At 44.6% G+C, this 26,743-nt stretch overlaps 1 protein-coding gene across 1 annotated transcript in view; it reads right to left on the minus strand.

Annotated features, from left to right (window-relative positions):
* Positions 1 to 26,743, minus strand: part of LOC109885636 (procollagen-lysine,2-oxoglutarate 5-dioxygenase 2) — a gene marked incomplete in the record, with an annotated part of 186,510 nt that overhangs the window by 101,813 nt on the left and 57,954 nt on the right. The window contains 3 exon segments of the mRNA XM_031796901.1: positions 2,495 to 2,658; positions 11,296 to 11,432; positions 14,964 to 15,055. Of these exon segments, the coding sequence (XP_031652761.1) occupies positions 2,495 to 2,658; positions 11,296 to 11,432; positions 14,964 to 15,055 (393 nt within the window).

Genomic DNA, 26,743 nt, shown 5'->3' on the forward strand with positions numbered 1-26,743 from the left:
CAGGAAAGACCTCGGTGACTGTCTCAGTGCCCGTCGTGAAGTTTACAGAGAAAACACATTCTTTGTTGTTTTTATTCTCTCTACATGAAAACACAGCCTGTGTGTGTTGTCCTTCCTCTATGAGCAATCAGTGTTGACACAGCAGAGCAGAGTCTATCAGGAGTGGTGACTAGTGGTGACTAGTGGTGACTAGTGGTGACTAGTGGTGACTAGGTCACGTCAAGTTCAATAGTTCAAAGAACTGACCTCATTCTTGATCTGTGAGTTCTCTGAGATCCTCTAAACTCTGGGCTGTAGAGGGATGACCTATGAGTTCTCTGAGATCCTCTAAACTCTGGGCTGTAGAGGGATGACCTATGAGTTCTCTGAGATCCTCTAAACTCTGGGCTGTAGAGGGATGACCTATGAGTTCTCTGAGATCCTCTAAACTCTGGGCTGTAGAGGGATGACCTATGAGTTCTCTGAGATCCTCTAAACTCTGGGCTGTAGAGGGATGACCTATGAGTTCTCTGAGATTCTCTAAACTCTGGGCTGTAGAGGGATGACCTATGAGTTCTCTGAGATCCTCTAAACTCTGGGCTGTAGAGGGATGACCTATGAGTTCTCTGAGATCCTCTAAACTCTGGGCTGTAGAGGGATGACCTATGAGTTCTCTGAGATCCTCTAAACTCTGGGCTGTAGAGGGATGACCTATGAGTTCTCTGAGATCCTCTAAACTATGGGCTGTAGAGGGATGACCTATGAGTTCTCTGAGATCCTCTAAACTCTGGGCTGTAGAGGGATGACCTATGAGTTATATGAGGTCCTTTAGACTCTGATCTGTAGAGGCTGTAGAGGGAGTTCTAAACTCTGGGGGGGTAGAGGGATGACCTATGAGTTATATGAGGTCCTTTAGACTGAGCTGTAGAGGCTGTAGAGGGAGTTCTAAACTCTGGGGGGGTAGAGGGATGACCTATGAGTTATATGAGGTCCTTTAAACTCTGAGCTGTAGAGGCTGTAGAGGGAGTTCTAAACTCTGGGGGGGTAGAGGGAATTCTAAACTCTGGAGGGGTAGAGGGAATTCTAAACTCTGGAGGGGTAGAGGGAATTCTAAACTCTGGAGGGGTAGAGGGAATTCTAAACTCTGGAGGGGTAGAGGGAATTCTAAACTCTGGAGGGGTAGAGGGAATTCTAAACTCTGGAGGGGTAGAGGGAATTCTAAACTCTGGAGGGGTAGAGGGAATTCTAAACTCTGGAGGGGTAGAGGGAATTCTAAACTCTGGAGGGGTAGAGGGAGTTCTAAACTCTGGAGGGGTAGAGGGAGTTCTAAACTCTGGAGGGGTAGAGGGAGTTCTAAACTCTGGAGGGGTAGAGGGAATTCTAAACTCTGGAGGGGTAGAGGGAATTCTAAACTCTGGAGGGGTAGAGGGAGTTCTAAACTCTGGAGGGGTAGAGGGAGTTCTAAACTCTGGAGGGGTAGAGGGAGTTCTAAACTCTGGAGGGGTAGAGGGAATTCTAAACTCTGGAGGGGTAGAGGGAATTCTAAACTCTGGAGGGGTAGAGGGAATTCTAAACTCTGGAGGGGTAGAGGGAATTCTAAACTCTGGAGGGGTAGAGGGAATTCTAAACTCTGGAGGGGTAGAGGGAATTCTAAACTCTGGAGGGGTAGAGGGAATTCTAAACTCTGGAGGGGTAGAGGGAATTCTAAACTCTGGAGGGGTAGAGGGAATTCTAAACTCTGGAGGGGTAGAGGGAATTCTAAACTCTGGAGGGGTAGAGGGAATTCTAAACTCTGGAGGGGTAGAGGGAGTTCTAAACTCTGGAGGGGTAGAGGGAGTTCTAAACTCTGGAGGGGTAGAGGGAGTTCTAAACTCTGGAGGGGTAGAGGGAATTCTAAACTCTGGAGGGGTAGAGGGAATTCTAAACTCTGGAGGGGTAGAGGGAGTTCTAAACTCTGGAGGGGTAGAGGGAGTTCTAAACTCTGGAGGGGTAGAGGGAGTTCTAAACTCTGGAGGGGTAGAGGGAATTCTAAACTCTGGAGGGGTAGAGGGAATTCTAAACTCTGGAGGGGTAGAGGGAATTCTAAACTCTGGAGGGGTAGAGGGAATTCTAAACTCTGGGGGGTAGAGGGAATTCTAAACTCTGGAGGGGTAGAGGGAATTCTAAACTCTGGAGGGGTAGAGGGAATTCTAAACTCTGGGGGGTAGAGGGAATTCTAAACTCTGGGGGGGGTAGAGGGATGACCTATGAGTTATATGAGGTCCTTTAAACTCTGAGCTGTAGAGGCTGTAGAGGGAGTTCTAAACTCTGGGGGGGTAGAGGGAATTCTAAACTCTGGAGGGGGTAGAGGGAATTCTAAACTCTAAACTCTACATTTTTCACTTCTCCCGTTGACTTGCCAAACCCCAAACCCCGGTCTGGTCTGTCAAGTCTGTTTCACGAAGATGTCCCGAAAGTATCGCAATGTTGAGCCTCTGTGTTTAGAAACTCTGTGATGACGGTGTTCTGGACCCACCTCCTGAGTTGAGGAAGCGCTTGCCGCTGCGGACGGACGGGTATTTGTCCTGTAGGCGTTTATCAGGCCAGACCAAACCCTCGGCAGCAAACAGGACCTTGTGATTGGCTTCCTGGAACTTCCTGAGTATCTCCTCTGGTCCCCCTGCGAAGATAAGATCATAACTGGAGAGAGAGAAGAAGGGGGGTAGAGTGAGAAAGAGAAGGAGAGAGAGGGGATAGAGAGAGGAGAGAAGAGAGAGAGGGTAGAGAGTAAAGAGAGAGAGTACAGAGAAGAGAGAGGGTAGAGAGGGTAGAGAGAAGGGGTAGAGAGAGAAGAGAGAGAGGGGTAGAGAGAGAAGAGAGAGAGGGGGTAGAGAGAAGAGAGAGAGGGAAGAGAGAGGGTAGCGAGAGAAGAGCGACGAGAGAAAGAGGGTAGAAAGAGAAGAGAGAGAAGGTAGAGAGAGAAGAGAGAGCGAGGGTAGAGGTTAAATAGCAGCATATTTAGACCCAAAGTTATACTACTACTATGGGCAGCTTCCCCCATTTCCTCCTCGAACTCCTCTTATCTATTCAACATCTGATTATTACTCCTAGGATCTGGGCCGTGACTGTCTCCACGGTAGATATACATCTAAAAGAAACCATTTATTTTTATACTTCCCCTTTATTTAACCAAGTAGGCCAGTTGAGAACAAGTGAGACATGATACATTCTTCACGCTGAAGCAGGGTGTCGGCTCACATTCATGCATTTAAATAGCCAATGAATGTGCAGATTGGCACGTGTGTGTTTTTATTATTGCTCATTGCAAAAATGATATTTTAGTCTCGGGAGGTGTGTTTCCTGACCGATTACGAGGTTGGTTAATGATTGTCCCCCAGGGAAAATCCCCAGAATAAATGACAAGATAACTCAATAATCTTTAAAAATTGTTTACATATTTGCCAAAGATGTTTCAGTTGCTCAATTGTACATCTAAACTAAGGAGTTTGGTGCAGTATTTATCAAGTTAAAACAAAATGTGCGTCGTGTTGTCTAATGTAAACAGGTCCGTCTCACTGTTTATACTAATGGATTGAGAGCAACACCGCAGCTGTTCACTCGGCGAATCAAAACCCGCCATTTATTTACCCGTTGTGATGCACGGATGTTCCTAACTCCGTTTTAGACTGACTTTATGACCAAAACGATCCTATTTATAGTCAATGTGAATACTCAAATGTTGTTTCTGACTCATATCGATGTCAAATAGGCTAATTTCTAAGGAATGTGTTGCTGTTTAAAGGCAGTTGCTCTTTAAAAAAGGCATTTAGGAAAGAATTTTGAATGAGAAGAATGCACACACACACACACACACACACACACACACACACACACACACACACACACACACACACACACACACACACACACACACACACACACACACACACACACACACACACACACACAGAGAGACAGAGAGAGGGATGGTAAAGGACAGAGATTCATGACCCCACACGTCACGGTGGTCTACTAGAGATGGTAAAGGACAGAGATCCATGACCCCACACGTCACGGTGGTCTACTAGAGATGGTAAAGGACAGAGATCCATGACCCCACACGTCACGTTGGTATACTAGAGATGGTAAAGGACAGAGATCCATGACCCCACAAGTCACGGTGGTATACTAGAGATGGTAAAGGACAGAGATCCATGACCCCACACGTCACGGTGGTATACTAGAGATGGTAAAGGACAGAGATCCATGACCCCAACACGTCACGGTGGTATACTAGAGATGGTAAAGGACAGAGATACATGACCCCTCACGTCACGGTGGTATAATAGAGATGGTAAAGGACAGAGATCCATGACCCCTCACGTCACGGTGGTATAATAGAGATGGTAAAGGACAGAGATCCATGACCCCACACGTCACGGTGGTATACTAGAGATGTTAAAGGACAGAGATCCATGACCCAACACATCACGGTGGTCTACTAGAGATGGTAAAGGACAGAGATCCATGACCCCTCACGTCACGGTGGTATACTAGAGATGGTAAAGGACAGAGATCCATGACCCCACACGTCACGGTGGTCTACTAGAGATGGTAAAGGACAGAGATCCATGACCCCACACGTCACGGTGGTCTACTAGAGATGGTAAAGGACAGATCCATGACCCCACACATCACGGTGGTATACTAGAGATGGTAAAGGACAGATCCATGACCCCACACATCACGGTGGTATACTAGAGATGGTAAAGGACAGAGATCCATGACCCCACACATCACGGTGGTCTACTAGAGATGGTAAAGGACAGAGATCCATGACCCCAACACGTCACGGTGGTCTACTAGAGATGGTAAAGGACAGAGATCCATGACCCCACACGTCACGGTGGTATACTAGAGATGGTAAAGGACAGAGATCCATGACCCCACACGTCACGGTGGTATACTAGAGATGGTAAAGGACAGATCCATGACCCCACACATCACGGTGGTATACTAGAGATGGTAAAGGACAGAGATCCATGACCCCACACATCACGGTGGTCTACTAGAGATGGTAAAGGACAGAGATCCATGACCCCAACACGTCACGGTGGTCTACTAGAGATGGTAAAGGACAGAGATCCATGACCCCACACGTCACGGTGGTATACTAGAGATGGTAAAGGACAGAGATCCATGACCCCACACGTCACGGTGGTATACTAGAGATGGTAAAGGACAGAGATCCATGACCCCACACATCACGGTGGTCTACTAGAGATGGTAAAGGCCATGGAGTGATGGAACATCAGGATGAGGCCCAAATACCATAATGGGGAAATGGTGTCATTTGTGTGTTAACTTACATAGTAGGATGAATATGTTTGATTTCATTGTGTTATAACTTGTGGTCTGTAGATAGCTGTGTTATAACATGTGAACTCTGCATATCTGTGTCTAACATGTGAACTGTACATACAAGTGTTATAATCTGTCGTTCTGCCCCTGAACAGGCAGTTAACCCACTGTTCCTAGGCCGTCATTGAAAATAAGAATTTGTTCTTATCTGACTTACCTAGTTAAAATAGAGGTCAAATAAAAAAATATATTAAAAAAATAACATGTGATCTGTAGATGTCTGTGTTACTGTAGATATCTGTGTTACTGTAGATATCTGTGTTACTGTAGATATCTGTGTTACTGTAGATGTCTGTGTTACTGTAGATATCTGTGTTATAACATGTGATCTGTAGATGTCTGTGTTACTGTAGATATCTGTGTTACTGTAGATGTCTGTGTTACTGTAGATATCTGTGTTACTGTAGATGTCTGTGTTACTGTAGATATCTGTGTTATAACATGTGATCTGTAGATGTCTGTGTTACTGTAGATATATGTGTTACTGTAGATGTCTGTGTTACTGTAGATATCTGTGTTACTGTAGATATCTGTGTTACTGTAGATATCTGTGTTACTGTAGATGTCTGTGTTACTGTAGATATCTGTGTTATAACATGTGAACTGTAGGTGGTGACGGTTTATTCAAAGATGACAAAACATAACGTAGCATCACAAATGTTTGACTACTTTACAAAAAAAAGCAGAACCTTCCAGTTGACCCACCAGATATATACATCAACACGTGTATTTGTGTTTCCTCAGGACCTAACCTTCCAGTTGACCCACCAGATATATACATCAACATGTGTATTTGTGTTTTCCTTAGGAACTAACCTTCCAGTTGACCCACCAGATATATACATCAACATGTGTATTTGTGTTTCCTTAGCAACTAGTCAGCAGCATCACCCTTTCTGGAATGCAAGAAGACACACTTACTCTGAGCTGTAAGTATTCTAAGAGACTAAAGGCAACTCTGTGAACCCGTATCACAGTTACCTGCATCAGTAATTAGCTGGTTCTCCAACTGCAGCTTCAGAGATGTCTAGAATTAGGACCTTTCGTGAATGAAGGGAGGGTGTTTTAATACAGAGTCAACAGAAATCTCTCTCTCCCTCTCCCTCCCCTTATTAGCTGTTGTAATTATGTGAATGAACACTCAGTTAGATTTCAACAGGTCTGCACGGGTGAAAGGAGGCGTTTCTCCTAATATGGTTATAAATGGACTTCCTGTCATTTCCTTCCAAGTGCCTTAAATGAGACTGTTATGTTTAATTAACTAAATTGACCCTCCCAAAAGATGAACGTGGCTATCGGATGCGTGCATCTGGACTCTTAGACGGCTTTCTGCAGCACATACAGGCCAAGAATAACCACAATCAAAACTCTCTCATGTATGCTGTAAGTGGCAAGGCACCTTGCAAGGGTTAATTATCCATCCTAGAAACCTTAGAGAAGCTTTGTGCCCATTTAATGAGATCTCAGGCAATAACAACACTGGAGGAGCCAGCCAGTAACCCTGACACTACCCCTACCACCCCTATCATCATCCATAACACTACCCCTACCACCCCTACCAGTCATCCATAACACCACCCCTACCACCCCTATCAGTCATCCATAACACTACCCCCTACCACCCCTATCAGTCATCCATAACACTACCCCTACCACCCCTACCACCCCTACTAGTCATCCATAACACTACCCCTACCACCCCTATCAGTCATCCATAACACTACCCCTACCACCCCTATCAGTCATCCATAACACTACCCCTACCACCCCTACCAGTCATCCATAACACTACCACTACCACCCCTACCAGTCATCCATAACACTACCCCTACCAGTCATCCATAACACTACCCCTACCACCCCTACCAGTCATCCATAACACTACCCCTACCACCCCTACCAGTCATCCATAACACTACCCCTACCACCCCTACCAGTCATCCATAACACTACCCCTACCACCCCTACCAGTCATCCATAACACTACCCCTACCACCCCTATCAGTCATCCATAACACTACCCCTACCACCCCTACTAGTCATCCATAACACTACCCCTACCACCCCTACCACCCCTATCAGTCATCCATAACACTACCCCTACCACCCATCCATAACACTACCCCTACCACCCCTACCAGTCATCCATAACACTACCCCTACCACCCCTACCAGTCATCCATAACACTACCCCTACCCCCCCTACCACCCCTACCCCCCCTACCCCCCCTACCAGTCATCCATAACACTACCCCTACCACCCCTACCAGTCATCCATAACACTACCCCTACCACCCCTACTAGTCATCCATTACACTACCCCTACCACCCCTACCACCCCTACCAGTCATCCATAACACTACCCTACCAGTCATCCATAACACTACCCCTACCACCCCTATCAGTCATCCATAACACTACCCCTACCACCCCTACCATCATCCATAACACTAACCCTACCACCCCCTACCAGTCATCCATAACACTAACCCTACCACCCCTACCAGTCATCCATAACACTACCCCTACCACCCTACCAGTCATCCATAACACTACCCCTACCACCCCTACCAGTCATCCATAACACTACCCCTACCACCCCTATCATCATCCATAACACCACCCCTACCACCCCTACCAGTCATCCATAACACTACCCTTACCACCCCTACCAGTCATCCATAACACTACCCCTACCACCCCTACCAGTCATCCATAACACTACCCCTACCACCCCTACCAGTCATCCATAACACTACCCCTACCACCCCTACCAGTCATCCATAACACTACCCCTACCACCCCTACCAGTCATCCATAACACTACCCCTACCACCCCTACCAGTCATCCATAACACTACCCCTACCACCCCTACCAGTCATCCATAACACTACCCCTACCACCCCTACCAGTCATCCATAACACTACCCCTACCACCCCTACCAGTCATCCATAACACTACCCCTACCACCCCTACCAGTCATCCATAACACTACCCCTACCACCCCTACCAGTCATCCATAACACCATCCCTACCACCCCTACCAGTCATCCATAACACTACCACCCCTACCAGTCATCCATAACACTACCACCCCTACCAGTCATCCATAACACTACCCCTACCACCCCTACCAGTCATCCATAACACTACCCCTACCACCCCTACCAGTCATCCATAACACTACCCCTACCACCCCTACCAGTCATCCATAACACTACCCCTACCACCCCTACCAGTCATCCATAACACCATCCCTACCACCCCTACCAGTCATCCATAACACCACCCCTACCACCCCTATCAGTCATCCATAACACTACCCCTACCACCCCTACCAGTCATCCATAACACTACCCCTACCACCCCTATCAGTCATCCATAACACTACCCCTACCAGTCATCCATAACACTACCCCTACCATCCCTATCAGTCATCCATAACACTACCCCTACCACCCCTATCAGTCATCCATAACACTACCCCTACCACCCCTATCAGTCATCCATAACACTACCCCTACCACCCCTACCAGTCATCCATAACACCACCCCTACCACCCCTACCAGTCATCCATAACACCCCCCCCCACCATCATCCATTACACTACCCCTACCACCCCTATCAGTCATCCATAACACCCCCCCCCCCCCACCATCATCCATAACACTACCCCTACCACCCCTACCAGTCATCCATAACACTACCCCTACCACCCCTACCAGTCATCCATAACACTACCCCTACCACCCCTACCAGTCATCCATAACACTACCCCTACCACCCCTACCAGTCATCCATAACACTACCCCTACCACCCCTACCAGTCATCCATAACACCATCCCTACCACCCCTACCAGTCATCCATAACACCACCCCTACCACCCCTATCAGTCATCCATAACACTACCCCTACCACCCCTACCAGTCATCCATAACACTACCCCTACCACCCCTATCAGTCATCCATAACACTACCCCTACCAGTCATCCATAACACTACCCCTACCATCCCTATCAGTCATCCATAACACTACCCCTACCACCCCTATCAGTCATCCATAACACTACCCCTACCACCCCTATCAGTCATCCATAACACTACCCCTACCACCCCTACCAGTCATCCATAACACCACCCCTACCACCCCTACCAGTCATCCATAACACCCCCCCCACCATCATCCATTACACTACCCCTACCACCCCTATCAGTCATCCATAACACCCCCCCCCCCCCACCATCATCCATAACACTACCCCTACCACCCCTACCAGTCATCCATAACACTACCCCTACCACCCCTACCAGTCATCCATAACACTATCCCTACCAGTCATCCATAACACTACCCCTACCATCCCTATCAGTCATCCATAACACTACCCCTACCACCCCTACCAGTCATCCATAACACTACCCCTACCACCCCTACCAGTCATCCATAACACTACCCCTACCATCATCCATAACACTACCCCTACCATCATCCATACAGGAGCCAGACAGTAAATATTATCACTGTTGGCTCACAGCAGGAGGGGTTAAGATTTGTTTAAGGGACATCTGGGTCCAATATGGAGAAACTAGAAACCGTAACCTTTCAATGACTCCACAGCCTTAGTGGGCAGATTCCCTTCTTCTAGGAATCCAAGGCACTGAATATTCTAACACAAAGCACCAATGCATATTGCATACATGCATATTACATATGATGAGGAGTAAGATGAACATGGTCCAATTGACTGCTTTAGTTAACTAGTGATTTAGACATTTCAAATCAAATTTTATTTGTCACATGTTCCGTGAAACAACAATGCAGTTCAAGAAATACAGTTAACCTCTACGGGATTGGTGAACATTTCCCAGGACATAGACATATTTACAGAAAGCTTAAATTCCTGTTTATCGAACTTCACTATCCAATTTACAGTAGCTGTTACAGTGAAAGAATACCATGCTATTGTTTGAGGAGAGTGCACAGTTATGAACTTAAAAACGTATTAATAAACCAATTAGGCACATTTGGGAAGACTTGACACAACATTTTGAAAATATATACAATGGTTCATTGGATCAGTCTAAAACCTTGCACATACCCTGCTGCCATCTAGTGGCCAAAATCGAAATTGTACCTAGATTCCTAGGTACAATTCCTAGTTACAAAATCTATATTGCCATTTCTCTTGCATTTTCAAAGATGAAAAAAATTCAAATACGCATGTTTTTTTCTTAGTATTTTCTTCTACCAGATCTAATGTGTTATATTCTCCTACACTCATTTCACATTTCCAGAAACTTCAACGTGTTTCCTTTCAAATGGAATCAAGAATATGCATATCCTTGCTTCAGATCCTGAACTACAGGCAGGTAGATTTGGGTATGTCATTTTAGATGAAAACTGAAAACAAGGGTCTGATCCTTAAGAGGTGAGAATATTTACTAAATAAATACAATGAAATACAGGGGGTACAGGTACCGAGTCAATGTGCAGGGATACAGGTTAGTCGAGGTCATTTGTACATGTAGGTAGAGGTAAAGTGATTATACATAGATAATAAACAGCGAGTAGCAGCGTAAAAACAAAGGGGGGTGTTAATATAAATAGTGTCCGGGTAGACATTTGATTAATTGTTCAGCAGTTTTATGGCTTGGGGGTAGAAGCTGGTAAGGAGCCTTTTGGTCCTAGACTTGGTGCTCCGGTGCCACTTGCCGTGCAGCAGCAGGGAGAACAGTCTATGACTTGATTGATTGGAGTCTTAGACAATTTTTTGAGCCAACTGAGGACCTACATTTGAAGCATTTCAATCTTAAAGTAATACATTGGTAACTATTACATAAGTGAATTCTCTATGCCCCTCGGTAGTGTGATGTACAGTCCAGGTCATCCTACGGTCGCCGATTCTCCTACCTGTCAACAGACAGCACCACCAGGTCTTCTTGGTCCCTCAGTCCTTCCATGGCTTCCTTCAGTAGTCTCACCTTCTGTCCTCCTCCAATGGAGCGCCCCACATCCCCACCTCTCCACTCCTCTCCCATGCCCAGGACCTGTGGCAGAGAGACAGGGGACATGTCAGGGTCAGGGGTTAGAGATCAGGGGTTAGGGACCAATGCTCTTAGCACTGGCTGAGGACTGAGCCCTGGCTTAGGATGGGGACTGAGGCCTGAGGACTGAGGCCTGGCTGAGGATTGAGGACTGATACCTGACTGAAGACTGATACCTGAGCCCTGGCTTAGGATGGGGACTGAGACCTGAAGACTGAGGGCTGACTAAGGACTGACTGAGCCCAGACTGAGGACTGAGGCCTGGCTGAGGCCTGAGGACTGAGGCCTGGCTGAGGTTTGAGGACTGATACCTGACTGAAGACTGAGGGCCGACTAAGGACTGACTGAGCCCTGACTGAGGACTGAGCCCTGACTGAGGACTGAGCCCTGACTGAGGCCTGACTGAGGACTGAGCCCTGACTGAGGACTGAGCCCTGACTGAGGCCTGACTGAGGACTGAGCCCTGACTGAGGTCTGACTGAGGACTGAGCCCTGACTGAGGACTGAGCCCTGACTGAGGCCTGACTGAGGACTGAGCCCTGACTGAGGACTGAGCCCTGACTGAGGACTGAGCCCTGACAGAGAACTGAGCCCTGACTGAGGACTGAGCCCTGACAGAGAACTGAGCCCTGACTGAGGACTGAGCCCTGACAGAGAACTGAGTTTGAATAACATTTATGTTATGCAAAGTCAGATTTAGTAAAGTTCCACAAGGGCTTTGCCCCAGGAATCCTTTGATGACAGCTAACAAGTTTCACATAGCCTCAAGTCTATGGCTGGTTCCCCTGAAAGGTTATTACTTCTTATTTCATAGTTCAATCAGTTAATTATTTGAGGTTGACATTGAGCAACAGTAAAATAATTACAAGAATAAATATGTCTTGTAGATAATATCCTGTTTTGCATATTTAAAGAAAGACACAATGCCTAATCAATGTGGTGGAACTAAACAAGAGAGAGACGGTGCATGGTAGAACTAAATAAGAGAGAGAGAGACGGTGCATGGTAGAACTAAATAAGAGAGAGAGACGGTGCATGGTAGAACTAAACGAGAGAGAGGCAGTTCATGGTAGAACTAAACGAGAGAGAGACGGTGCACGGTAGAACTAAACGAGAGAGAGATGGTGCACGGTAGAACTAAACGAGAGAGACGGTGCACGGTAGAACTAAACGAGAGAGACGGTGCACGGTAGAACTAAACGAGAGAGAGACGGTGCATGGTAGAACTAAACGAGAGAGAGAGAGAGACGGTTCATGGTAGAACTAAAAAAGAGAGACAGTGCACAGTAGAACTAAACGAGAGAGAGACGGTGCATGGTAGAACTAAATGAGAGAGAGACGGTTCATGGTAGAACTAAACGAGAGAGAGAGACGGTTCATGGTAGAACTAAATGAGAGAGAGAAACGGTTCATGGTAGAACTAAACGAGAGAGGGAGACAGTTCATGGTAGAACTAAACGAGAGAGAGACGGTGCAGGGTAGAACTAAACGAGAGAGAGACGGTGCACGGTAGAACTAAACGAGAGAGAGACGGTGCACGGTAGAACTAAACGAGAGAGACGGTACATGGTAGAACTAAACGAGAGAGAGACGGTGAATGGTAAAACTAAACGAGAGAGACGGTGCATGGTAGAACTAAACGAGAGAGAGACGGTGAATGGTAAAACTAAACGAGAGAGACGGTGCATGGTAGAACTAAACGAGAGAGAGACGGTGAATGGTAAAACTAAACGAGAGAGACGGTGCATGGTAGAACTAAACGAGAGAGAGACGGTGAATTGTAAAACTAAACGAGAGAGACGGTGCATTGGTAGAACTAAACGAGAGAGAGACGGTGAATGGTAAAACTAAACGAGAGAGATGGTACATGGTAGAACTAAACGAGAGAGAGACGGTGAATGGTAAAACTAAACGAGAGTGAGACAGTGCACGGTAGAACTAAACAAGAGAGACAGTGCATGGTAAAACTAAACGAGAGTGAGAAAGTGCATGGTAGAACTAAACGAGAGTGAGACGGTGCACGGTAAAACTAAACGAGAGAGACGGTGCACGGTAGAACTAAACGAGAGAGAGACGGTGCATGGTAGAACTAAACGAGAGAGAGACGGTGCATGGTAGAACTAAATGAGAGAGACGGTGCATGGTAGAACTAAACGAGAGAGACGGTGCACGGTAGAACTAAACGAGAGAGAGACGGTGCATGGTAGAACAAAACGAGAGAGAGAGAGAGACGGTTCATGGTAGAACTAAAAAAGAGAGACAGTGCACGGTAGAACTAAAAAAGAGAGACAGTGCACGGTAGAACTAAATGAGAGAGAGACGGTGCACGGTAGAACTAAACGAGAGAGACGGTGCATGGTAGAACTAAATGAGAGAGAAACGGTTCATGGTAGAACTAAACGAGAGAGAGAGAGACGGTTCATGGTAGAACTAAACGAGAGAGAGAGACGGTTCATGGTAGAACTAAACGAGAGAGAGAGACGGTTCATGGTAGAACTAAACGAGAGAGAGAGACGGTTCATGGTAGAACTAAACGAGAGAGAGAGACGGTTCATGGTAGAACTAAACGAGAGAGAGACGGTGCATGGTAGAACTAAACGAGAGAGAGACGGTGCACGGTAGAACTTAATGAGAGAGAGAGACGGTGCAGGGTAGAACTAAACGAGAGAGAGACGGTGCACGGTAGAACTAAACGAGAGAGAGACGGTGCACGGTAGAACTAAACGAGAGAGACGGTACATGGTAGAACTAAACGAGAGAGAGACGGTGAATGGTAAAACTAAACGAGAGAGACGGTACATGGTAGAACTACGAGAGAGAGACGGTGAATGGTAAAACTAAACGAGAGAGACGGTACATGGTAGAACTAAACGAGAGAGAGACGGTGAATGGTAAAACTAACCGAGAGAGATGGTGCATGGTAGAACTAAACGAGAGAGACGGTGAATGGTAAAACTAAACGAGAGAGACGGTGCATGGTAGGCCTAAACGAGAGAGAGATGGTGAATGGTAAAACTAAACGAGAGAAATGGTGCATGGTAGAACTAAACGAGAGAGAGACGGTGAATGGTAAAACTAAACGAGAGAGACGGTACATGGTAGCACTAAACGAGAGAGAGACGGTGAATGGTAAAACTAAACGAGAGTGAGACAGTGCACGGTAGAACTAAACAAGAGAGACTGTGAATGGTAAAACTAAACGAGAGTGAGACAGTGCACAGTAGAACTAAACAAGAGAGACGGTGCATGGTAAAACTAAACGAGAGAGATGGTGCACGGTAAAACTAAACGAGAGAGAGACGGTGAATGGTAAAACTAAACGAGAGTGAGACGGTGCAGGATAAAACTAAACGAGAGTGAGACGGTGCATGGTAGAACTAAACGAGAGTGAGACGGTGCAGGGTAAAACTAAATGAGAGTGAGACGGTGCACGGTAAAACTAAACGAGAGTGAGACGGTGCATGGTAGAACTAAACGAGAGTGAGACGGTGCAGGATAAAACTAAACGAGAGTGAGACGGTGCACGGTCCTTACCTTGACAGTGTAGTTGAAATAGTCGGCTGACTGCATGAAGCGGCGATAACCATCAGTCTCCTGTGTGGCAACGGTGAGAACCAACAACTTCTCTGGAAAGAAAGGAAAACAAAACATTAAACCAGATCAAGAGGTGTGTAATCATCATAATCATACAGGCAAATTAAACCAATAGACATTCATCACTTTTATTGGTCCTATGTCCGGCATGATGGCAGTTTACCCAATTGCAAGGAAGGCCTGCATTCTTACCACAGTGAAATGTTTGGATAAGGAAATAAAGGAACCATTTTATTGCTCCAAAGCCTGGCGTACATTTAAAGAACAACTCGCACCAAAATATACATGTTATTTTATCCCTAGAAAGTAGTGGGTATCCCGTTCCTCCCAGCATGACCCTAACCAACCCACAGACCGATGTCAACACATTGATGACTGCCTGGCTTAGCAGCACTAGGACACGTCTTAACATCGAACGGACAGAACAGCTACATACAACATGAGGAATTTGTATACTAAAGCATATTTCAGACAAGGTAATTTAATTATTGGGGTGATAGGAAGTACCCAGACCTCCGAGTTTCTGGAGCTCCAAGTACCCCGGTCGCACTTACATTTCCTCTGGGTGTGAGGGCCGAGGCTAGGGCTAGGGTTGAGGCTGCGACCAGAGATACCTCCAGTAAGAGAAGTAAACGCCACAGCCTCATGCAAAAACACATCAAACTGGGGGAAGAGGAGGGGGAGGGAGGTAAGAGCTGAGCTCTGATTGTTTGAGGGAACAGTCCCTGAGAAATGTTACGAAAACATACCCTGGGTGGAAGGAGGGTGTATTCATTATAATGACAAATACTGCATTAATATCACTGTGATGGAGGTAGCAGTCAGATGGAGGTGTTTCCTACAGTTAGATGGAGGTATCAGTTAGATGGAGGTGTTTCCTACAGTTAGATGGAGGTATCAGTTAGATGGAGGTATCAGTTAGATGGAGGTATCCGTTAGATGGAGGTGTTTCATACAGTTAGATGGAGGTATCAGTTAGATGGAGGTATCAGTTAGATGGAGGTATCAGTTAGATGGAGGTGTTTCCTACAGTTAGATGGAGGTATCAGTTAGATGGAGGTATCAGTTAGATGGAGGTATCAGTTAGATGGAGGTGTTTCCTACAGTTAGATGGAGGTATCAGTTGCATTGAGGTATTAGTTAGATGGAGGTATCAGTTAGATGGAGGTATCAGTTAGATGGAGATATCAGTTAGATTGAGGTATTAGTTAGATGGAGGTATCAGTTAGATGGAGGTATCAGTTAGATGGAGGTGTTTCCTACAGTTAGATGGAGGTATCAGTTAGATTGAGGTATTAGTTAGATGGAGGTATCAGTTAGATGGAGGTGTTTCATACAGTTAGGATGGAGGTATCAGTTAGATGGAGGTGTTTCCTACAGTTAGATGGAGGTATCAGCTAGATGGAGGTGTTTCCTACCGTTAGATGGAGGTATCAGTTAGATGGAGATATCAGTTAGATGGAGGTGTTTCCTACAGTTAGATGGAGGTATCAGTTAGATGGAGGTATCAGTTAGATGGATGTGTTTCCTACAGTTAGATGGAGGTGTTTCCTACAGTTAGATGGAGGTATCAGTTAGATGGAGGTATCAGTTAGATGGAGGTATCAGTTAGATGGATGTGTTTCCTACAGCTAGATGGAGGTGTTTCCTACAGTTAGATGGAGGTGTTTCCTACAGTTAGATGGAGGTGTTTCCTACAGTTAGATGGAGGTATCAGTTAGATGGAGGTATCAGTTAGATGGAGGTGTTTCCTACAGTTAGATGGAGGTGTTTCCTACCATTTAGATGGAGGTATCAGTTAGATGGAGGTATCAGTTAGATGGAGGTGTTTCCTACAGTTAGATGGAGGTATCAGTTAGATGGAGGTAGCAGTCAGATGGAGGTGTTTCCTACAGTTAGATGGAGGTATCAGTTAGATGGAGGTATCAGTTAGATGGAGGTATCAGTTAGATGGAGGTGTTTCCTACAGTTAGATGGAGGTATCAGTTAGATTGAGGTATTAGTTAGATGGAGGTATCAGTTAGATGGAGGTGTTTCATACAGTTAGGATGGAGGTATCAGTTAGATGGAGGTATCAGTTATATGGAGGTATCAGTTAGATGGAGGTGTTTCCCTACAGTTAGATGGAGGTATCAGTTAGATGGAGGTATCAGTTAGATGGAGGTGTTTCCTACAGTTAGATGGAGGTGTTTCCTACAGTTAGATGGAGGTATCAGTTAGATGGAGGTATCAGTTAGATGGAGGTATCAGTTACTGATACCTCCATCTAACTGTAGGAAACACCTCCATCTAACTGATACCTCCATCTAACTGATACCTGCATCTAACTGTAGGGAAACACCTCCATCTAACTGATACCTCCATCTAACTGATACCTCCATCTAACTGTAGGAAACACCTCCATCTAACTGATACCTCCATCTAACTGATACCTCCATCTAACTGTAGGAAACACATCCATCTAACTGATACCTCCATCTAACTGATACCTCCATCTAACTGTAGGAAACACCTCCATCTAACTGATATCTCCATCTAACTGATACCTCCATCTAACTGGAGGAAACACCTCCATCTAACTGATACCTCCATCTAACTGTAGGAAACACCTCCATCTGACTGCTACCTCCATCTAACTGTAGGAAACACAATCTAATTGCCAACTCGATCTAACTGATACCTCCATCTAACTGATACCTCCATCTAACTGATACCTCCATCTAACTGATACCTCCATCTAACTGATACCTCCATCTAACTGTAGGAAACACCTCCATCTAACTGATACCTCCATCTAACTGATACCTGCATCTAACTGTAGGGAAACACCTCCATCTAACTGATACCTCCATCTAACTGTAGGAAACACCTCCATCTAACTGATACCTCCATCTAACTGTAGGAAACACAATCTAATTGCCAACTCGATCTAACTGATACCTCCATCTAACTGATACCTCCATCTAACTGATACCTCCATCTAACTGATACCTCCATCTAACTGTAGGAAACACCTCCATCTAACTGATACCTCCATCTAACTGATACCTGCATCTAACTGTAGGGAAACACCTCCATCTAACTGATACCTCCATCTAACTGATACCTCCATCTAAATGGTAGGAAACACCTCCATCTAACTGTAGGAAACACCTCCATCTAACTGATACCTCCATCTAACTGTAGGAAAAACCTCCATCTAACTGATACCTCCATCTAACTGATACCTCCATCTAACTGTAGGAAACACCTCCATCTAGCTGATACCTCCATCTAACTGTAGGAAACACCTCCATCTAACTGCTACCTCCATCTAACTGATACCTCCATTTAACTGATACCTCCATCTAACTGTAGGAAACACAATCTAATTGCCAACTCGATCTAACTGATACCTCCATCTAACTGATACCTCCATCTAACTGATACCTCCATCTAACTGATACCTCCATCTAACTGATACCTCCATCTAACTGATACCTCCATCTAACTGATACCTCCATCTAACTGTAGGAAACACCTCCATCTAACTGATACCTCCATCTAACTGATACCTGCATCTAATTGTAGGGAAACAACTCCATCTAACTGATACCTCCATCTAACTGATACCTCCATCTAACTGATACCTCCATCTAATGGTAGGAAACATCTCCATCTAACTGTAGGAAACACCTCCATCTAACTGATACCTCCATCTAACTGATACCTCCATCTAACTGTAGGAAACACCTCCATCTAAGTGATACCTCCATCTAACTGATACCTCCATCTAACTGTAGGAAACAGCTCCATCTAACTGATACCTCCATCTAACTGATACCTGCATCTAATTGTAGGGAAACAACTCCATCTAACTGATACCTCCATCTAACTGATACCTCCATCTAATGGTAGGAAACACCTCCATCTAACTGTAGGAAACACCTCCATCTAACTGATACCTCCATCTAACTGATACCTCCATCTAACTGATACCTCCATCTAACTGATACCTCCATCTAACTGTAGGAAACACCTTCATCTAACTGATACCTCCATCTAACTGATACCTCCATCTAACTGTAGGAAACACCTCCATCTAACTGATACCGCCATCTAACTGATACCGCCATCTAACTGATACCTCCATCTAACTGATACCTCCATCTAACTGTAGGAAACACCTCCATCTAACTGATACATCCATCTAACTGTAGGAAACACCTCCATCTAACTGCTACCTCCCTCTAACTGTAGGAAACACCTCCATCTAACTGATACCTCCATCTAACTGATACCTCCATCTAACTGTAGGAAACACCTCCATCTAACTGATATCTCCATCTAACTGATACCTCCATCTAACTGATACCTCCATCTAACTGTAGGAAACACCTCCATCTAACTGATACCTCCATCTAACTGTAGGAAACACCTCCATCTAACTGATACCTCCATCTAACTGTAGGAAACACCTCCATCTAACTGATACCTCCCTCTAACTGTAGGAAACACCTCCATCTAACTGATACCTCCATCTAACTGATACCTCCATCTAACTGTAGGAAACACCTCCATCTAACTGATACATCCATCTAACTGTAGGAAACACCTCCATCTAACTGATAACTCCAACTAACTGATACCTCCATCTAACTGTAGGAAACACCTCCATCTAACTGATACCTCCATCTAACTGATACCTCCATCTAACTGTAGGAAACACCTCCATCTAACTGATACCTCCATCTAACTGTAGGAAACACCTCCATCTAACTGATACCTCCATCTAACTGTAGGAAACACCTCCATCTAACTGATACCTCCATCTAACTGTAGGAAACACCTCCATCTAACTGATACCTCCATCTAACTGTAGGAAACACCTCCATCTAACTGATACCTCCATCTAACTGTAGGAAACACCTCCATCTAACTGATACCTCCATCTAACTGATACCTCAATCTAACTGATACCTCCATCTAACTGGAGGAAACACCTCCATCTAACTGATACCTCCATCTAACTGTAGGAAACACCTCCATCTAACTGCTACCTCCATCTAAATGCTACCTCCATCTAACTGGAGGAAACACCTCCATCTAACTGATACCTCCATCTAACTGATACCTGCATCTAACTGTAGGGAAACACCTCCATCTAACTGATACCTCCATCTAACCTATACCTCCATCTAATTGTAGGAAACACCTCCATCTAACTGATACCTCCATCTAACTGATACCTCCATCTAACTGTAGGAAACACCTCCATCTAACTGATACCTCCATCTAACTGATACCTCCATCTAACTGATACCTCCATCTAACTGATACCTCCATCTAACTGATACCTCCATCTAACTGATACCTCCATCTAACTGTAGGAAACACCTTCATCTAACTGATACCTCCATCTAACTGTAGGAAACACCTCCATCTAACTGATACCGCCATCTAACTGATACCTCCATCTAACTGTAGGAAACACCTCCATCTAACTGATACCTCCATCTAACTGTAGGAAACACCTCCATCTAACTGATACCTCCCCCTAACTGATACCTCCATCTAACTGTAGGAAACACCTCCATCTAACTGATACCTCCATCTAACTGATACCTCCATCTAACTGGAGGAAACACCTCCATCTAACTGATACCTCCATCTAACTGTAGGAAACACCTCCATCTAACTGCTACCTCCATCTAAATGATACCTCCATCTAACTGTAGGAAACCCCTCCATCTAACTGATACCTCCATCTAACTGATACATCCATCTAACTGTAGGAAACACCTCCATCTAACTGATACCTCCATCTAACTGATACCTCCATCTAACTGGAGGAAACACCTCCATCTAACTGATACCTCCATCTAACTGATACCTCAATCTAACTGATACCTCAATCTAACTGGAGGAAACACCTCCATCTAACTGATACCTCCATCTAACTGTAGGAAACACCTCCATCTAACTGCTACCTCCATCTAAATGATACCTCCATCTAACTGTAGGGAAACACCTCCATCTAACTGATACCTCCATCTAACTGTAGGAAACACCTCCATCTAACTGATATCTCCATCTAACTGATACCTCCATCTAACTGATACCTCCATCTAACTGTAGGAAACACCTCCATCTAGCTGATACCTCCATCTAACGGTAGGAAACACCTCCATCTAACTGTAGGAAACACCTCCATCTAACTGATACCTCCATCTAACTGATACCTCCATCTAACTGATACCTCCATCTAACTGTAGGAAACACCTCCATCTAGCTGATACCTCCATCTAACTGTAGGAAACACCTCCATCTAATTGCCAACTCGATCTAACTGATACCTCCATCTAACTGATACCTCCATCTAACTGTAGGAAACACCTCCATCTAACTGATACCTCCATCTAACTGATACCTGCATCTAACTGTAGGGAAACACCTCCATCTAACTGATACCTCCCTCTAACTGATACCTCCATCTAACTGTAGGAAACACCTCCATCTAACTGATACATCCATCTAACTGTAGGAAACACCTCCATCTAACTGATACCTCCATCTAACTGATACCTCCATCTAACTGGAGGAAACACCTCCATCTAACTGATACCTCCATCTAACTGATACCTCCATCTAACTGATACCTCCATCTAACTGTAGGAAACACCTCCATCTAACTGATACATCCATCTAACTGTAGGAAACACCTCCATCTAACTGATACCTCCATCTAACTGATACCTCCATCTAACTGATACCTGCATCTAACTGTAGGGAAACACCTCCATCTAACTGATACCTCCATCTAACCCATACCTCCATCTAACTGTAGGAAACATCTCCATCTAACTGATACCTCCATCTAACTGATACCTCCATCTAAATGGTAGGAAACACCTCCATCTAACTGTAGGAAACACCTCCATCTAACTGATACCTCCATCTAACTGTAGGAAAAACCTCCATCTAACTGATACCTCCATCTAACTGATACCTCCATCTAACTGTAGGAAACACCTCCATCTAGCTGATACCTCCATCTAACTGTAGGAAACACCTCCATCTAACTGCTACCTCCATCTAACTGATACCTCCATTTAACTGATACCTCCATCTAACTGTAGGAAACACAATCTAATTGCCAACTCGATCTAACTGATACCTCCATCTAACTGATACCTCCATCTAACTGATACCTCCATCTAACTGATACCTCCATCTAACTGTAGGAAACACCTCCATCTAACTGATACCTCCATCTAACTGATACCTGCATCTAATTGTAGGGAAACAACTCCATCTAACTGATACCTCCATCTAACTGATACCTCCATCTAACTGATACCTCCATCTAATGGTAGGAAACATCTCCATCTAACTGTAGGAAACACCTCCATCTAAGTGATACCTCCATCTAACTGATACCTCCATCTAACTGTAGGAAACAGCTCCATCTAACTGATACCTCCATCTAACTGATACCTCCATCTAATGGTAGGAAACACCTCCATCTAACTGTAGGAAACACCTCCATCTAACTGATACCTCCATCTAACTGATACCTCCATCTAACTGATACCTCCATCTAACTGATACCTCCATCTAACTGTAGGAAACACCTTCATCTAACTGATACCTCCATCTAAATGATACCTCCATCTAACTGATACCTCCATCTAACTGTAGGAAACACCTCCATCTAACTGATACCGCCATCTAACTGATACCGCCATCTAACTGATACCTCCATCTAACTGATACCTCCATCTAACTGTAGGAAACACCTCCATCTAACTGATACCTCCATCTAACTGTAGGAAACACCTCCATCTAACTGATACCTCCCTCTAACTGTAGGAAACACCTCCATCTAACTGATACCTCCATCTAACTGATACCTCCATCTAACTGTAGGAAACACCTCCATCTAACTGATACATCCATCTAACTGTAGGAAACACCTCCATCTAACTGATACCTCCATCTAACTGATACCTCCATCTAACTGTAGGAAACACCTCCATCTAACTGATACCTCCATCTAACTGTAGGAAACACCTCCATCTAACTGATACCTCCATCTAACTGTAGGAAACACCTCCATCTAACTGATACCTCCATCTAACTGATACCTCCATCTAACTGGAGGAAACACCTCCATCTAACTTATACCTCCATCTAACTGATACCTCAATCTAACTGATACCTCCATCTAACTGGAGGAAACACCTCCATCTAACTGATACCTCCATCTAACTGTAGGAAACACCTCCATCTAACTGCTACCTCCATCTAAATGCTACCTCCATCTAACTGGAGGAAACACCTCCATCTAACTGATACCTCCATCTAACTGATACCTGCATCTAACTGTAGGGAAACACCTCCATCTAACTGATACCTCCATCTAACCTATACCTCCATCTAATTGTAGGAAACACCTCCATCTAACTGATACCTCCATCTAACTGATACCTCCATCTAACTGTAGGAAACACCTCCATCTAACTGATACCTCCATCTAACTGATACCTCCATCTAACTGATACCTCCATCTAACTGATACCTCCATCTAACTGTAGGAAACACCTTCATCTAACTGATACCTCCATCTAACTGTAGGAAACACCTCCATCTAACTGATACCGCCATCTAACTGATACCTCCATCTAACTGATACCTCCATCTAACTGTAGGAAACACCTCCATCTAACTGATACCTCCATCTAACTGTAGGAAACACCTCCATCTAACTGATACCTCCCCCTAACTGATACCTCCATCTAACTGTAGGAAACACCTCCATCTAACTGATACCTCCATCTAACTGATACCTCCATCTAACTGATACCTCCATCTAACTGATACCTCCATCTAACTGGAGGAAACACCTCCATCTAACTGATACCTCCATCTAACTGTAGGAAACACCTCCATCTAACTGCTACCTCCATCTAAATGATACCTCCATCTAACTGTAGGAAACCCCTCCATCTAACTGATACCTCCATCTAACTGATACCTGCATCTAACTGTAGGGAAACACCTCCATCTAACTGATACCTCCATCTAACCTATACCTCCATCTAACTGTAGGGAAACACCTCCATCTAACTGATACCTCCATCTAACTGTAGGAAACACCTCCATCTAACTGATATCTCCATCTAACTGATACCTCCATCTAACTGATACCTCCATCTAACTGTAGGAAACACCTCCATCTAGCTGATACCTCCATCTAACGGTAGGAAACACCTCCATCTAACTGTAGGAAACACCTCCATCTAACTTATACCTCCATCTAACTGATACCTCCATCTAACTGTAGGAAACACCTCCATCTAGCTGATACCTCCATCTAACTGTAGGAAACACCTCCATCTAATTGCCAACTCGATCTAACTGATACCTCCATCTAACTGATACCTCCATCTAACTGTAGGAAACACCTCCATCTAACTGATACCTCCATCTAACTGATACCTGCATCTAACTGTAGGGAAACACCTCCATCTAACTGATACCTCCCTCTAACTGATACCTCCATCTAACTGTAGGAAACACCTCCATCTAACTGATACATCCATCTAACTGTAGGAAACACCTCCATCTAACTGATACCTCCATCTAACTGATACCTCCATCTAACTGGAGGAAACACCTCCATCTAACTGATACCTCCATCTAACTGATACCTCCATCTAACTGATACCTCCATCTAACTGTAGGAAACACCTCCATCTAACTGATACATCCATCTAACTGTAGGAAACACCTCCATCTAACTGATACCTCCATCTAACTGATACATCCATCTAACTGTAGGAAACACCTCCATCTAACTGATACCTCCATCTAACTGATACCTCCATCTAACTGGAGGAAACACCTCCATCTAACTGATACCTCCATCTAACTGATACCTCCATCTAACTGATACCTCCATCTAACTGTAGGAAAACACCTCCATCTAACTGCTACCTCCATCTAAATGATACCTCCATCTAACTGTAGGAAACACCTCCATCTAACTGATACCTCCATCTAACTGATACCTGCATCTAACTGTAGGAAACACCTCCATCTAACTGATACCTCCATCTAACTGATACCTCCATCTAACTGTAGGAAACACCTCCATCTAACTGATACCTCCATCTAACTGATACCTCCATCTAACTGTAGGAAACACCTTCATCTAACTGATACCTCCATCTAACTGATACCTCCATCTAACTGTAGGAAACACCTCCATCTAACTGATACCGCCATCTAACTGATACCTCCATCTAACTGTAGGAAACACCTCCATCTAACTGATACCTCCATCTAACTGTAGGAAACACCTCCATCTAACTGATACCTCCCCCTAACTGATACCTCCATCTAACTGTAGGAAACACCTCCATCTAACTGATACCTCCATCTAACTGATACCTCCATCTAACTGAAGGAAACACCTCCATATAACTGATACATCCATCTAACTGTAGGAAACACCTCCATCTAACTGATACCTCCATCTAACTGATACCTCCATCTAACTGGAGGAAACACCTCCATCTAACTGATACCTCCATCTAACTGATACCTCAATCTAACTGATACCTCAATCTAACTGATACCTCCATCTAACTGATACCTCCATCTAACTGTAGGAAACACCTCCATCTAACTGCTACCTCCATCTAAATGATACCTCCATCTAACTGTAGGAAACACCTCCATCTAACTGATACCTCCATCTAACTGATACCTGCATCTAACTGTAGGGAAACACCTCCATCTAACTGATACCTCCATCTAACCTATACCTCCATCTAACTGTAGGAAACACCTCCATCTAACTGATACCTCCATCTAACTGTAGGAAACACCTCCATCTAACTGATATCTCCATCTAACTGATACCTCCATCTAACGGTAGGAAACACCTCCATCTAACTGTAGGAAACACCTCCATCTAACTGATACCTCCATCTAATTTATACCTCCATCTAACTGATACCTCCATCTAACTGTAGGAAACACCTCCATCTAGCTGATACCTCCATCTAACTGTAGGAAACACCTCCATCTAATTGCCAACTCGATCTAACTGATACCTCCATCTAACTGATACCTCCATCTAACTGTAGGAAACACCTCCATCTAACTGATACCTCCATCTAACTGATACCTGCATCTAATTGTAGGGAAACAACTCCATCTAACTGATACCTCCATCTAACTGATACCTCCATCTAATGGTAGGAAACACCTCCATCTAACTGTAGGAAACACCTCCATCTAACTGATACCTCCATCTAACTGATACCTCCAACTAACTGTAGGAAACACCTCCATCTAACTGATACCTCCATCTAACTGATACCTGCATCTAATTGTAGGGAAACAACTCCATCTAACTGATACCTCCATTTAACTGATACCTCCATCTAAATGGTAGGAAACACCTCCATCTAACTGTAGGAAACACCTCCATCTAACTGATACCTCCATCTAACTGATACCTCCATCTAACTGTAGGAAACACCTCCATCTAACTGATACCTCCATCTAACTGATACCTCCATCTAACTGTAGGAAACACCTCCATCTAACTGATACCTCCATCTAACTGATACCTCCATCTAACTGATACCTCCATCTAACTGATACCTCCATCCTAACTGTAGGAAACACCTCCATCTAACTGATACCTCCATCTAACTGATACCTCC

This window comes from Oncorhynchus kisutch, linkage group LG18 (genome assembly GCF_002021735.2).
Source record: "Oncorhynchus kisutch isolate 150728-3 linkage group LG18, Okis_V2, whole genome shotgun sequence".
NCBI classification, from domain to species: domain Eukaryota; kingdom Metazoa; phylum Chordata; class Actinopteri; order Salmoniformes; family Salmonidae; genus Oncorhynchus; species Oncorhynchus kisutch.